We start from the raw sequence: 16,501 nt of genomic DNA on the forward strand, positions 1-16,501 counted from the left end.
ATATATTTCAGAACTGTGATTTCACCAATTAGTTTTGATCCTTTTTTTAAAAAAACTTGTTTAAATCCTTTTGCAAATAGCCTATCCCTTAATCTTCAGTAACTTTTCATATGATACCTGGCCTTGTAGCTCCCTTTAGGATGTGTACGCACTTGATTCTACTTTTCTCTTGACTTGTTTTCTTGTCCTGTAATGAATGAACCTCAGCTTCTCTGAAGTTCATATTAGGAAGACAGAAACTGAAGATTTTGTTCCCTACTGCATTCTTTGCCACTACCTGTGAATTTATATTTCTTGGCCATCTTGGTAGTTCCCTTGGCCCCAAACTGAGGCTTCAGCTCCATTTCCTCTGCAGTGCAAGCTACTACCTCTGCTGTGTTTGCCCACCTTTGCACCTCATACAGCTGAACCATAATAGAATCTTTACTTTAAACTAAAGAGGTTCTGCAGGTGCTGGAAATCCAAAGCAACACATGCAACATGCTGGAGGAATTCAGCAGGTCAGGCAGCATCTATGGCAGTAAACAGTGAAAGTTTCAGGCTGAGACCCTTCCTCAGGACTGGAAAGGAAGGGGGAAGATGCCTGAATAACAAAGGGGGAGGGAAGGAGGACTAGCTAGAAGGTAATGGTGAAGTCAGGTGTGTGGGAAAGGTAAAGGGCTGGAGAGGATGGAATCTGATGGGAGAGGAGAGTGGACCATCAGAGGTAATACCTAGGTGAGGAGAAGAGGTGAGAGGCCAAAGTGAGGAATAAAAGAAAGGGGGGAAAAATTACTGGAAGGAGAAATTGATGTGAATGCTATCAGATTGCAGGTTACTCTAGGTGGAATATGAGATATTGCTCCTCCTCCTTGAGCGTGGACTCGTTGTGGCAAAAGAGACGGCCATGGGCTGACATGTCGGAACGAGAATGAGGACAGGAATTAAAATATTTATCTAGAGTTCCACCAGTCTTTCATCTCTATTTTCTTGTATGTGCATTTTCTTTCAGTCCTATCGTTTCTCTAAATTAAGTTTTAATTCTTGGGTTTAGTTCACTCTTTGGTCTTGTTCTTCCCTATCCCTAACTTTTCCCAGAACTCTCGATCTGTTTTTCTTTCTACCTCGTCAATGTACAGGCCCAATGCAAGCTTGAGAAATAACTGTGTGGGCACATTGCAGCTTTCTGGAATCAGATTATCCAATTTTAATTAATTTACTTCCTGCCTATATCAGAGCTGGTCATTTCTGCCTGCCACCATCTTAGCTGACTTTTCTAGTTACATAATATCACACCGATACAACACATCCAATAACACATAGCAAGACTAAATAGCTTACTCTGCAGTTAACTGCTTCTAGCCTCTAACCCAGGGGTTTCCAACCTGGGGTCCATGGACCCCTTGCTTAATGATATTTGTCCATGGCATAAAAAAATGTTGGGAACCTTGCAGTAACTTAATAGTACCTCAAACCTAACTGCTTCTATCTCTTGCCTAAATTTCATAAACAGTTCTATCCTGGTAGGCTCTTTGTGATTGATTACTCTTGACCTACTTAACTCTATACATGAACCACATCATATGGTCCTGTCCCTTCCCACTTATATTTGGAACATTGATCATTACCCTTGATAATTTCAACAGCTTCCAATTCACTGATCCCAACTGACTCAACTTTACCATAGAAGTTCAATTTCTACACATTCATTCCCCATCAGGAAGGTCTTGGGGCCCCTCTGTTTACTTGAATCAATTTATTGAGTGCAGGAGATGGGATGTTATGTTGAAGTTGTATAAGATGCTAGTGAGACCAAATTTGGATTATTGTATGCAGTTTTGATCACCTTCAGGAAACTTAAATAAGGTTGGAAGAGTACAGAGAAAATTTACAAGAATGTTGCCAGGTTTGGAGGACTTGAGTTATCAGGAAAGATTGAATAGGTTAGGACTGTACTCATTAAACATAGAATATTGAGAGGAGATTTGATAGAGGTATAGGTAGGGTAAATGCAAGCAGGCTTTTTCCACGGAGGTTTGGATGGGACTACAACCAGAGGTCATGGGGTAAGGGTGAAAGGTGAGAAGTTTAAGTGGAGCATAAGGAAAATCGATAGGAGAGGACAGAATGCCATTGAAGAAAAGGAAGAGAGGAGCTCCAGAGGGAGGTGATGGGTAAGGAGATCAGGTGAGAGAGGGGAAGGGGGAAGTTGGAGGCAAAGTTGAAAAAGTCGACAAGCTCTGCATGGGCGCAGCACCAATGTTGTCATCAATGTAGCGTAGGAAAAATTGGGGAGCAATACTAGTATAGGCTTGGAACATAGACTGTTCCATGTAGCCGACAAATAGGCAGGCATATGGGCCTATGGCTTTACCTTTTGTTTTATGGAAGTGGGAGGAGCCGAAGGCAAAATTGAGTGAGGACTAGTTCCACCAGACGGAGGAGAGTGGTGCTAGAGGGAAACTGGTTGGGTCTAGTGCCCAGGAAGAAACAGAGCTTTGAGGCCTTTCTGATGGAGGTGTGTAGTGAAAATAAGTTGATTGGGCCAGGGATTTGAAATCATTGAAAAGATCAAGAGTGTGTGAAGTGTCATGGATGTAGGTAGAAGGGACTGAACTGGTGGGATAAAACGGAGTTGAGATACACAGATATGTGATGGAGTTCCCTTGGCCCTCAACTTTCATCCTGCTGGTATCTTCATCTTCTAACTTCACCATTATCTCACCTTGAGTCACATCTTCCCCTCTCTCCTACCCCTCTGCTTCTCCCCCCTCCCCCACAGTCCATTCTCTTCAGGGTTCTCTTCTGGTGCACTCAGTCCTCCCCAACCAGCTATGTCCAACCCCTGGCACTTTGCAAATGAAGGAGGTGTAACAAATGTCTATTGACCTCCAGTTTCATCCAAACAGTCCTTTCAGATGAGGCAGAGGTCATCTGCAAGTTTTCAAACCTGGTTGACTGCATTCCGTGCTCGTAATGTGGCTTCCTCTATACTGGTGAAATCTTGTGTAGATTAGATGATTATTGTGAATGTGCCTGCAATAGCCATCTCGAGTTTCTAGTTGCCAGTTGTTCCTGGGTAACAAACTTTTTTACAGATGTCAAATTTGTCCACAAATGGGAAAATGCACAAAAATCACAACGGGGGCAGTTGTCTGTTGTGTCCAACAATGTTAGGAACCTGTGCAGGAGAGATTTTTCAAGTGGAAAATCCATTGCACTGGGGTAGTTCCACTCTCTTGACCTCAGAAGTCTAGATCCAGTGGTACGAACAAGCGTAGCAAACTGTGGTCTCCTTGGTTGTAATTCAGCCTTTCTGACTGTTGGATCTCATTGTAGATCTCATCCGCCCAGTCCACCAGAGCTGATTTCTCATGCTAGGACAGGCAATTCCCTGTCTCACTGGGGTATGAAGCCCGCCGGCAACCCTCATTTGGTTTAGCCTGCTTGACGAAGCATTGTACTGGGTTGTGGCCAGCCACTGTTGCATGCAAAAAGCTATTTGGAGCCACAGGTGAAAACTAAGTCTCCAGTGGAGTCTAAAGGTGAGTAAGCTGCCCTGAAATGGACACGACAAGCCCTCTTCACCAGAGGTGCTACCCCCTCCCTGGGCACCCCATCCATCTCGCTCACCTCTCATCTCACCCTCTGATATACTGCTTTCCTGTTTCTCAGTTGTAATGTAGAGTCTTTATCCAAAATGCCCACTTGCACCTTTTGCTTCTATAAATGGTGCTTGACCCGCTGAGTTCTTCAAGCCGAACTATTTTTGTTTTATCAAGATTTTGTGACTCTCCCTTTGTTGTATATGCTTACTGCCTATCTTCCCTCCAACAGAAAGTTACATGGCTCTCTTTCCCAATTAGCAAAGTGATCTATACCTGATTGTTAATTGTTTCTCCTTCCCATTTGCTGCCTGACCTACGAAGTGTTTTCTGCATTTTCTATTTTCGTTTCAGATTTCCAGATTTGATCTTCAATGCACATCATGCTTATTTTGTCTCTGTTGTTGACAGAGGTGCCTTAAGCCATCATACTTTAATTTTTTTAGAATGATGGGAATGGATTACCTTTTTTGTCATGACTTTACAGTGTTTCACCTTGGCTTTTATGCAGCATGTCATTTTATTCTGTGTGAAATGTGGAAAGAATGTGATGCTGTAAATATGAGTAAGTGTTAGACGTTTTAATGTTATCGTGAAGCTCTCGGTGTGAAACTGTAGTTTATCTTGTTAAACTGTTAATTGCCTTTTTATCTTTGTCCTTTGGAGTTCTGCACATGGAGAGTGCATGTGTTAGAACGGTGCTATTGTGTTGTGGTATGGTGACGATGGTTTAAAGTTGGAAGCCAGTGTTTTTTTAATCTTTTGCATAGTATGTTTAAAGTAGATTTAGTTCAATTTCTCAGAATGACCATTACATTTTCCCCTCCTACTTGAATTCAAAGTAAACTTGTTATCAAAGTACACATGTCACTTGCAACCCCAAGATTCATTTTCTTGCTTGCGAGTACAGTAGATAGAAGAAACACGAGAACCATCATCAGGCTCTTGAACCAAATGCTCCACTCAACTTCACTTGCCTTGATATTGAAATGATCCCATAATCAATAGACTTACTTTTAAGGACTCTTCATCTCTTGTTCTCGATATGTATTGCTTATTTGTATTTCTTTTTGTATTTGCCCAGTTTGTTGTCTTCAGCACTCTGGTTGAACACCCAAGTTGGGTGCTCTTTTATTGGTTCAGTTATTCTATAGATTTATTGAGTAAGCCCACAAGAAAATGAATCGCAGTGATGGGGCGAGTGAAGTTATCCCCTCTGGTTCAAGAGCCTGATAGTTGAGGGGTAATAATTGTTCCCAAACTTGGTGGTGTGGGTCCTGAGGGACCTGTAGCACCTTTCTGATGGCAGTGTCGGAAGCTGAGACGTTCAGATAATTGAACAACAAATTGAGTTTTAATGTCTGCTGTCAGTTCTTCTGCTTTAATTCAACATTTTGTATTGCCTGAATATTAAATAATACTGAGTTTAACTACAGTCTGTGATTGTTAATTGTAAATCCCAAGGTGTTTATTTCAAACTGAGTGACCTGTCCTTGTTGAACAAGAGTATCAGTGGAATTTTCATGACAAAGTAATAACTGAGTGGCAGTGAACATTTTTTTTGGATCTTTGTAACATTCCCTCGCCTGGTATCCTAGATCTTTCAAAGAATGGTGGCAGCTGTTTTTAATACTAATAGGAAAATGGTGTCTACCTTCAGGACACAGTTTAAGTAGCTCTCTGATACAGTTTAAGCATGTGACTTGAAGGTGCCAAAATATTTTCCACTTAATTTTATAATCTGGTTTGGACCTGACAATACTATGCACATATAGATGAGGCAGCATTATAAATGTACAGAAAGCTGTTTTTATATTTCTCTTTTTTATAAAGTTTATCTTTGAAATAAGAAAATCACTTTCAATTATTATTTATTTCATCTTTTTGATTTTCCCAAGTATTTCCCGTTCCCTTCCTAAATAAATAAATTAAAATTTTGGTTGTCATACTATTCACAGATATTATTTAGTCAATCGCCTTACAATACCAAATTGGCATATTTGTTCTCAAGCTGGTTTGATAAAACAGAGCCACTACTACTTCATGTGGCTAGAAACTTTATCTGTCATAGGTTGCTGATTGACATGTGCCACTGGCATTGTTGCTAGAAAAATCTTTGACTTGCACTTAATTGATTTGGATGCAAAAGTCCAAACTTGCTGGGCAAAATTGTGCTAAACCTGATTAGCATCACTTGGCAGGGAACTGGGGTCTCTTTTAATACTGGTGACAGTGCACTGAGGTAAAAGACCATAGAAACCTGTATCTGTGTCTAGCTATTTCTGGAAGATAAGTGCATTTTCTGGACAAATTTGTGGTATGACAATTGTAAAGCTAAAGTTAATTTAAAATCACAGGGTATGGCATTGTAATTGGGTCTCAAAGGAAGGCCTCAAATTCTAACATATCCATTTGGCTAATTATAGAGCAAACAGCAATATTCAGCTTTGCCAACTCACCAGCAGCTCTTTATGAATAAATCAGTAGAATCTAATACTTTTATTAATGCTAAAACATTCAGAATATCACCCTTACCTAAGTAGCACATTGAAATGGGCAAAGTCTGTGATGGAGTGATGGTGCTGTTAGATTTTTTTTGAAATTCTCTGTGTCTTGACATGTTATCACTGGAAAAGCCCTTTTTTTAAAGAATCTAGATAATGTTTAACCTTCCTTTGCCATATACCATTGTGAATTCTTAAAATATAAAGTCTGGGAAGTCAATTATATTTATGGAAAATGTAATAGGTGCTCTTTTAAAGGCTGTGATTCATGAAGAGTGCTTGCTCTGGTATTTCTTGTATTTACCTCAGGTTTTTTTTGAAAACTGATAAAAATGTGCTTTTCTCAGTAATCTATTCTTGTCCTTATTTAAATCTGTTTTTAAAAATGTAACTTTATTGTTGTACTGAAATTAATCTTTTTCTCTTGCAGAGAAAATGGGTGGGTCTCTCTATTGGTCAGGAAGTAGAAGGTAGGTCTCCCTTCTGTTTCATAAAGGTTCTACTAGCATCAAGTAGAAGGGTAAACTTGTTTATAGCAAATTAAAGTAAGCACTACTGTACAACTAGTACTGTTTTGGCTGTCTATGGGATCAATATTTGGATCTGCTCATAATTAGCATCCATTGTCATGAGTTTTAAACTTCCATGCATCAGGTTGTATTTTACAGGTGGTGCAAGTGGAAATTAATTGGACAAAAAAATTGGTTTTAAATAATGAATTACATTGAGTTTTATGGCTTGAGAGGTCTGTTGTGGGAAACACATGCTGAATTTGCGATCCATGTTTCCTTGAGGGACATTTTTATGAGACTGAAAGTACCTTGTGCAAAAGATCTGATTTTTTTTTTTGTATGTGATTTTTGTTTAAACTTAACTGACACCTACCTGCATCCATTTCCAAGATCTGGATTCCATGGGCTGAGAAATGCTGAAGGGCACTTGCAGGTGAATGTTCAGATGTGCAGAGGTTGGATCTCTCTAAATGCTGAGCAAATTTGGAGAGGTTGAGAATGACTGCACGGTGAGTGGTGAGGTCAAGGCAGGAATGATCCAGCGTTTGAACGTTTTCAGCACTAACCCAGGTAGACTGGAAAGACAGGCTGTTGGGACTGGAAGCGAGGTTGGGCTGATTTCACTTGCTCTTTTGCGACGTTCACTCCTCTCTCTGTGGCAGTGAGCCTGTGAGACTGCTTCAGCTGCTGCGCTTCATGTCTGTGAGCTTTGTGGTGATTTGCTCTGCTATATGATGAATTGAGACACAAGCTTTGGGCCTATTTTGGTGGCTCTGGGTGTATTGACTCAATTTGGTTTGGGATGCTGTTGCATGCTTGAATTGTTTGCATGATTGGTCTTTTCGCTTTCTCTGCGCATCAGGTGTTGGTCTTTTTTAAAATTTTGTCCTTTTGGGTTTGCTGCTTTGTGGCTGCCTGTAAGCAGACGAATCTCAAGGTTATATAATTTATACATACATTGAATCTTTGAATAATTTTTTGTTGCATGTCACTGTGTGCAGAACTCAGTACATCAACATGTCATTCGAATAGATGACTTTGGAGCAGAGTCATGAACTTTTTGTAGGTGCAATGGATGGATGTTCCTATCTCTTGCCCATACTTCCCTCATTGGCCTCCTCAATTTGTACAGAGCCCACAATTCCTGAGTGACAGCAAGTCATCTGAATCCTAAGGGACTGCCTGAGAAGAGATATTCCAATAAAATTCCATATTTTGAGAACATTGCAGTGTTTCAGAATTTCCATTTCTTGGGCATGTAGTAGAATGGTTGCACTTTTGAATTAGTAAATTGTATTATGTTATTATGGTTATGGACTGGGCTCTTTGTCAATAGTTTGATAAATTAAAGCCTTGAATAGAGTGGACTTCTAGAATAGGAATTTAAAATTGTGTGATCCTGAATTCTGGGATTTCCCTCACTGTTCAAGGAGCATGGTATTAAATGTGTGTGTGTGTGTGTTTATATGTATGTGCATGCACCCTATCCTTGTTATATGCGGGGGATACGTTCTTCGCAGTCGGCGCATAATGTGAATAATTATTTAAATGGAGAAAATAGGGATGTGTTCCAGAGGGCTTCCTAAATGTGTTTTATTTGTAATTTATTCACATTTTCATACCAATACAACACAAAATGCAACATTCGTATTATACAGGTAGTCCCCGAGTTATGAACATCCGACTTACGGACAACTCGTACTTACGAACCGAGGAAAGAGAACACCGTCCGCCATTTTAAGTCGTTGCCGTTGACACTGTTGAGTGTGTAACTTTTTGTATTTGGCTTAAGTTTTTCTTAGCAAGATTCACCCTGACCCCGCACTGCCCCCCCCCCCCCCCCCCAAACCCCGTTCCGGTCGGCTGGTGGCACAGTGAAATCAGCGCTGGGCTCGCGAACGGATGTTCCTGAGTTCGATCCAGTGACAGACCGCTCCTGTGCTGTTGGGTTGATGTCGATCCAGTGACTCCTATACCATCCGTGCTGGGTTGATGTCGAGTTCGCAACTCGACCTCGTTTTAAAAAAAACACTGCCACCTCCAGTTTAAATTCCCACGCGGAATATTGTGGAGGATCAAATACCCAAACCCAGCACAGCTCCCACTTGTCCCATTTAACCTGTCTCAATGCGATGGACTTTCGGACCCGAGGAATTCAGTGCGGTGGTCCTTGGGACCCAGCGGAGCTCGGGAGCTCCGCCCACAGTGTTTCTGTTCCATTGACGGGAAGTGATCACGATTGAAAATAAAGTGGAAATAATAAAGCATTTGGAAAGAGGTGAAATGCCATTGGTCATTGGAAAAGTGTTAGGCTACCGTCGGTCAACGATCGGAACAATTTTAAAGGATAAAGTGAGAATAATGGAGCATGTGAAAGGCCCTGCCCTGATAAAAGCTACAATTATTACTAAGCAACGCAGTGGTTTAATTATTGGAATACTTATGTTTCCTAAGTGTTTTATATGCATAGAAAGGTAAAATATATACTATATACTAAGACAAACGTTTAACTAACTGACGCTAAATAATACCGGATGTACTTGTTCTGACTTGCGTACAAATCCGACTTAAAGACAAACTCAGGAACGGAACTCGTACATAACCTGGGGACTGCCTGTATTTCATCAATTTAAGGTAATATTCAATGTAATAAATCATAAAAAGTTAACATACTAGGGAGTACAGTACTCACCAACAGTGGCAAGTATGTTCGTTCCGGGAGATGAGTGGTTGTTGTGGTGTCGGGCAGCTTTACATTGATAAGGTGGATGGATGGTTGTGGGTCATCAGGATCATATCAAGCACAGCAAGGTGTGAAGGAAGACTCACAGAACTCTCAGAACTGCCGGCAGCAGGAGATGACACTGGTTTGAAGAAAGTGGTGAGATAGATAGATAGATACTTTATTCATCCCCATGGGGAAATTCAACTTTTTTCCAATGTCCCATACACTTGTTGTAGCAAAACTAATTACATACAATACTTAACTCAGTAAAAAAATATGATATGCATCTAAATCACTATCTCAAAAAGCATTAATAATAGCTTTTAAAAAGTTCTTAAGTCCTGGCGGTTGAATTGTAAAGCCTAATGGCATTGGGGAGTATTGACCTCTTCATCCTGTCTGAGGAGCATTGCATCGATAGTAACCTGTCGCTGAAACTGCTTCTCTGTCTCTGGATGGTGCTATGTAGAGGATGTTCAGAGTTTTCCATAATTGACCGTAGCCTACTCAGCGCCCTTCGCTCAGCTACCGATGTTAAACTCTCCAGTACTTTGCCCACGACAGAGCCCGCCTTCCTTACCAACTTATTAAGACGTGAGGCGTCCCTCTTCTTAATGCTTCCTCCCCAACACGCCACCACAAAGAAGAGGGCGCTCTCCACAACTGACCTATAGAACACCTTCAGCATCTCACTACAGACATTGAATGACGCCAACCTTCTAAGGAAGTACAGTCGACTCTGTGCCTTCCTGCACAAGGCATCTGTGTTGGCAGTCCAGTCTAGCTTCTTGTCTAACTGTACTCCCAGATACTTGTAGGTCTTAACCTGCTCCACACATTCTCCATTAATGATCACTGGCTCCATATGAGGCCTAGATCTCCTAAAGTCCACCACCATCTCCTTGGTCTTGGTGATATTGAGACGCAGGTAGTTTGAGTTGCACCATATCACAAGGGTTGTTTGCTTGGCAGCATTTTGTTTTTCAGCATAAATTTGCTTGATGGCAGGGAATAACTGAAATGCTGACTCTGTTCTAAACATGGGTCAATGTCCATTGCCATTTGTACCAAGTGTTCCGACTTCCACCATTCCCTCACTGTTGGTAAACTCCCGGGATTTTCAAAATCGTCTGTTGCTTGCAGCATCTGAGAGATTTTTACGGCAAACTACGCCTTGAATGTGGATCACACCTTGGTCGAGTGGTTGAATCAGCGATGTTGTGTTAGGCGGCAGGAAACACATTGTTAGCATGATTGCTGTCCAAATGTTTAGGATGGGTTGGCGCATTGTCAAGCAACAAAAGAACTTTAAAAGCAAAATTCTGTTCCCGGCAGTAGCGTCCAGAGCTGTGTTACCTTCAACTGATGCCGCGCTGTTTATAATTTCCAACTTTTTTTTCCAAGTGTCAAAGTGGTTCTCTGCCGCTCAGCTGATGGCCCAGGACATGACATCGGACACTTTGAAGGCATAGTTAAATATTTCAAGCACAAAATCACTGCACTGTAGGTAAAACCAACAAAAGTTTAAGAGTGCAAGATCGCACATCCACACCTTGCCAAAACCAATGAGACACTGGCGGGAGTGAGACTGTGAGGTGTGCGCACGTGACTTGTGTTGGTGGGAAAGCAGTGCTCCTCGCATAACTGAGTTTTGGACGCATATAAGGAGACGTAGGTAGAAATAGGTTCCTCGCATAACTGTGAATCCGCATTGTCTGAAGATGCATATAACGAGGATAGGGGTATGTTACTAAATAAGACAAATGTATATCAAAATAAGACATATATATTTTGTCTTATTCTGTAATCTTAATGCAGCATTTTGATATGCTAGTTTTATTAAAAAGTTAAATGTGATAGATAATTGCAACAACATTAGGCTTCAACATGGTCCTATAGCTTCCTTCAGGATGTTTCTAAGATAACAGCATTATTCTCTTTACATTGAATCTACAAGGGTAATTGTGGTAAAATGAAACTTTAATTAGATACAAAAATGATTCTAAAAAAAAATTAACTGGCTTCTACATATTTTCACAGGAAAATGTGAGGAAGTTTGTTTTAATAAGGTAATTTATCATATTGCAGCAATTAATGGCAGTAATAACATTCTAATTGCTGTTAGCACTGCAATTCTGGATTTGTAAGTAAAATTATCATGCAACAAATAAGGGTTTGTATTGAAATTTGTTTATTTTTAGCGATAATTTATTCAAGGATAATTAAGACCATGAATTTATGGGGAGTTAATTGTTCAAAGGTGAAAGTTTGCAATTGTCAGTTATTCCTTTTGGGACTTCCCATTTGTTCCTCCTGCTTCCTTCATTTACTCCAGCTATATTCCCATTCACAGCAAATCACTAAGGATGCAATCCGAAGACTGAATTTGGGCATGCTCCTTTTGTAATGCTCTGAAATTTAATTTCAAGTGTCTTGTATGTGAATTCCACCCCCACCTCCCCCATTTGAATGTTTGGGAATAGAGGAACAGCAATAGCCATTCTGCCCTTGAGCTTATTACCATAAGACATCGGAGTAGAATTTGGTAATTCAGCTCATCTCCACCATAACCTTTGACGGCCATAGTAATCATAAACTTTTCAACCCTTGCTTTAAATATAACCAATGACTTGGCATTCATGGCAATGTGTCACACAGGTTTGCCATCCTCTGGCTAAAGAAATTGCTTCTCATCCCTGTTCAAAAGGGGCACCCTCTATTCTAAGACTGCTCTCTGGTCCTATACTCCCCACAATTATAATTGGATATACCCTCACCACATCCACTCTCTCTCTCGGCCTTTTAGTATTCCGTGAGTTTTCTCCCCTCATTTTTCTAAACTCCAGTGAGTACAGGCCCGGTGTTATTAAATGCTCCTCATTGTTAGCCTTTTCATTCCTGTAAAATTCCTCTGGATCCTCTATTATATCATTAGGCTATGAATAGTCTGTATTACAATATTGACTTGCATTGGCTCAGTACCCCTTTACAGTCCATAGAACATTACAGCACAGAAACAGGCCTTTTGGCCCTTCTTGGCTGTGCCTAGTCCCACTGACCTGCACCCGGCCCATATCCCTCAATGTACCTGTCCAAGTTTTTCTTAAATGTTAAAAGTGAGCCCGCATTTACCACTTCATCTGGCAGCTCAATCCACACTCCCACCACTCTCTGTGTGAAGAAGCACCCCCCCTTAATGTTCCCTTAAACTTTTCCCCCTTTACCCTTAACCCATGTCCTCTGGTTTTTTTTCTCCCCTAGCCTCAGTGGAAAAAGCCTGCTTGCATTCATTCTATGTATACCCATCATAATTTTATATACCTCTATCAAGTCTCCCCTCATTCTTCTGGCAACATCCTTGTAAACCTTCTCTGCACTCTTTCAACCTTATTAATATCCTTCCTGTAATTCGGTGACCAAAACTGCACACAATACTCCAAATTCGGCCTCACCAATGCCTTATACAACCTCACCATTACATTCCAACTCTTATACTCAATAAGCAAACACGAGGAAATCTGTAGATGCTGGAAATTCAAGCAACACACGCAAAATGCTGGTGGAACACAGCAGGCCAGGCAGCATCTATAGGGAGAAGCACTGTCGATGTTTCGGGCCAAGACCCTTCGTCAGGACTAACTGAAAGGAAAGGTAGTAAGAGATTTGAAAGTAGGAGGGGGAGGGGGAAATGTGAAATGATAGGAGAAGACTGGAGGGGGTGGGGTGAAGCTGAGAGCCAGAAAGGTGATTGGCAAAAGGGATACAGAGCTGGAGAAGGGAAGGGATCATGGGACGGGAGGCCTAGGGAGAAAGAAAGGGGGAGGGAAGCACCAGAGGGAGATGGAGAACAGGCAGAGTGATGGGCAGAGAGAGAAAAAAAAGACGGGGGGGAAAACTAAATATATCAGGGATGGGGTAAGAAGGGAAGGAGGGGCATTAACGAAAGTTGGAGAAGTCAATGTTCATGCCATCAGGTTGCAGGCTACCCAGACAGAATATAAGGTGTTGTTCCTCCAACCTAAGTGTGGCTTCATCTTGACAGTAGAGGAGGCCATGGATAGACATATCAGAATGGGAATGGGACGTGGAATTAAAATGTGTGGCCACTGGAAGATCCTGCTTTCTTTGGCGGACAGAGCGTAGGTGTTCAGTGAAATGGTTTCCCAGTCTGCTTCGAGTCTCACCAATATATAAAAGGCCACATTGGGAGCACCGGACGCAGTATACCACACCAGCCGACTCACAGGTGAAGTGTCGCCTCACCTGGAAGGGCTGTCTGGGGCCCTGAATGGTGGTGAGGGAGGAAGTGTAAGGGCAGGTGTAGCACTTGATCTGCTTCCAATGATAAGTGCCAGGAGGGAGATCGGTGGGAAGGGATGGGGGGGATGAATGGACAAGGGAGTCACGTAGGGAGTGATCCCTATGGAAAGCAGAAAGTGGGGGGGGGAGGGAAAGATGTGCTTGGTAGAGGGATCCCGTTGGAGGTGGCAGAAATTACAGAGAATTATATGTTGGACCCGGAGGCTGGTGGGGTGGTAGATGAGGACGGGGAACCCTATCCCGAGTGGGGTGAGGGCAGATGTGCGGGAAATGGGAGAGGTGTGTTAGAGAGCAGAGTAGATGGTGGAAGAATACTCAATACTTTGATTTATAAAGGCCAATGTACCAAAAGCTCTCTTTACGACCCTATCTACCTGTGACGCTACTTTTAGGGAATTTTGTATCTGTATTCCCAGATCTCTCTGTTCTACTGCACTCCTCAGTGCCCTACCATTTACCTTGTATGTTCTACCTTGGTTTTTCCTTCCTAAGTGCAATACCTCACAATTGTCTGTATTAACCTCCATTTGCCATTTTTCAGCCCATTTTTCCAGTTGGTCCAGATCCCTCTGCAAGCTTTGAAAACCTTCCTCACTGTCCACTACACCTCCAATTTTTGTATCATTAGCAAATTTGCTGATCCAGTTTACCACGTTATCATCCAGATCATTAATATAGATGACAAATAACAATGGACCCAGCACCGATCCCTGTGGCACACCACTTGTCACAGGCCTCCACTCAGAGTAGCAATCCTTCACTACCACTCTCTGGCTTCTTTCATTGAGCCAATGTCTAATCCAATTTACTACCTCTCCATGTATACCTAGTGACTGAATCTTCCTAACTAACCTCCCATGCGGGACCTTGTCAGAGGCCTTACTGAAGTCCATGTAGACAACATCCACTGCCTTCTCTTCATCCACTTTCCTGGTAACCTCCTTGAAAAACTCTAATAGATTTGTTAAACATGACCTACCACACACAAAGCCGTGTTGACTCTCCCTAATAAGTCCCTGTCTATCTAAATACTTGTAGATCCCATCTCTTAGTACTCCTTCCAATAATTTACCTACTACCGACATCAAACTTACTGGCCTATAATTTCCCAGATTACTTCTAGAGCCTTTTTTAAACAACGGAACATAAGCTATCCTCCAATCCTCCGGCACCTCACTCGTAGATACCGACATTTTAAATATTTCTGCCAGGGCCCCTGCAATTTCAACACTAGTCCCCTTCAAGGTCCGAGGGAATACCCTGTCAGGTCCTGGGGATTTATTTACTCTGATTCGCCTCAAGATAGCAAGCACCTCCTCCTCTTCGATCTGTATAGGTTCCCTGACCTCATTACCTGTTTGCCTTATTTCCATTGACTCCATGCCAGTTTCCTTAGTAAATACAAATGCAAAAAGCCCATTTAAGATCTCCCCCAGTCATGTATAATTTTTATGAGTTTCAGCTTTGTAAGTTTCTTTCAAACTTCACCCCACAACCCCTTCAATCTCAAGTTGCAGATTTCCAGTGACCTCTTTGTAAAGCAGCATTTGCTATCATTGCCCAAAATAGTCTTGTCCCATGATTAAAGTTGTTCCTTTGTGTTTTTAAACAGAGGAAAGTCTTCTTAATCCTTTTGTGGCAATTTATCCTAATATCTAGAAAATGTTCATGTATCCTGGCATTCTCTGTGTTCACCTACAGTGGTGCTAGGAAGTTTGAACCCTGTTGAATTTTCTGTTTCTGCATAAATATCGCCTAAATGCAAGTACTAAAACTAGAAAAGAGAACCCAATTTTATTAGTAACAAAACTTTATACTTGTTCATTTATTTGCTGAGAAAAATGATCCAATACATATATTGCATGTATTTGTTGGGGTAAAAGTATGTGGGCCTTTGCTTTCAGTAACTGGTGTAACCCCCTTGTACAGCAATAACTTAAACCAAACGTTTCTGGTATCTGTTTATCAGTCCTGCACATCGGCTTGGAAGAATTTTAGATCATTCCTCCATACAAAACTGTTTCAGTTCATCTTTATTTCTGGGATACCTTGCATGAACATCCCTCTTCAGGTCATGCCACAGCATTTCAATTGGTTCAGGGTCTGGACTCTGGCTTGGCCATTTCAAAACATGGATTTTCATTTTAAACTATTCTGTTGTTGATTTACTCTTGTCTTTTGGATCATTGTCTTGTTGCATCATCCACTTCTATTAAGCTTCAGGTGATGGACCCTGGCATTCTCCTGTAAAATGTCTTGATACAATTTTGAATTCATTGTTCCCTCAACGATTGCAAGCTGTCCAGACCCTGAGGCAGCAAAGCAGCCCCAAACCATGATGGTCCTTCCACTATGCTCCACAGCTGGAAAGAGGTTTTGGTGTTGGTGTTTACTGTATCCTTTTTCTATCAAACATAGCAATGTGCATTTCTGCCAAAAAGCTCAACTTTTGTCTCATCTGTCGATAGAACATTGTCCCAGAAGCATTGTAGACCATCCAGATAGTATAGTGGACACATGAACAGAGACTTTAGCAAGTTCCCGAGATTTCTGCAGGTCTTTTGCTGTTACTCTTGGGTTCTTTTTCACCTCTTTCAGCATTGCACGTTGTGCTCTGGGTGTGATCTTTGCAGGATGTCCACTCCTAGGGAGAGTAGCAACAGTACAGAGTTTCCTCCATTTGTGGACTGATGAACACTTGGGTCTTTCGAAATGCTTTTGTGGCCTTTTCCAGCTTCATGCATTTCTACGTCCTCTCAAAGTTGTTTTGATCAAGGCATGGTACACATAAACAGATCTTTCTTGAGAAGTGCAGGCTCTGTCAGTAACCTGACTTTGTGCTTTTTTTTTCCCTAC

The 16,501-nt window shown here is 41.6% G+C and overlaps 1 protein-coding gene across 1 annotated transcript in view; it reads left to right on the forward strand.

The window, feature by feature from the left end:
• LOC140741048 (vesicle-fusing ATPase) overlaps nucleotides 1-16,501 on the forward strand; it is a 270,286-nt gene that overhangs the window by 53,116 nt on the left and 200,669 nt on the right. The window contains exon 4 of the mRNA XM_073070710.1: nucleotides 6,519-6,558. Within this exon, the coding sequence (XP_072926811.1) occupies nucleotides 6,519-6,558 (40 nt within the window). The remainder of the gene's footprint in view (nucleotides 1-6,518; nucleotides 6,559-16,501) is intronic.

This window comes from Hemitrygon akajei, chromosome 18 (genome assembly GCF_048418815.1).
Source record: "Hemitrygon akajei chromosome 18, sHemAka1.3, whole genome shotgun sequence".
In the NCBI taxonomy this organism is placed as follows: domain Eukaryota; kingdom Metazoa; phylum Chordata; class Chondrichthyes; order Myliobatiformes; family Dasyatidae; genus Hemitrygon; species Hemitrygon akajei.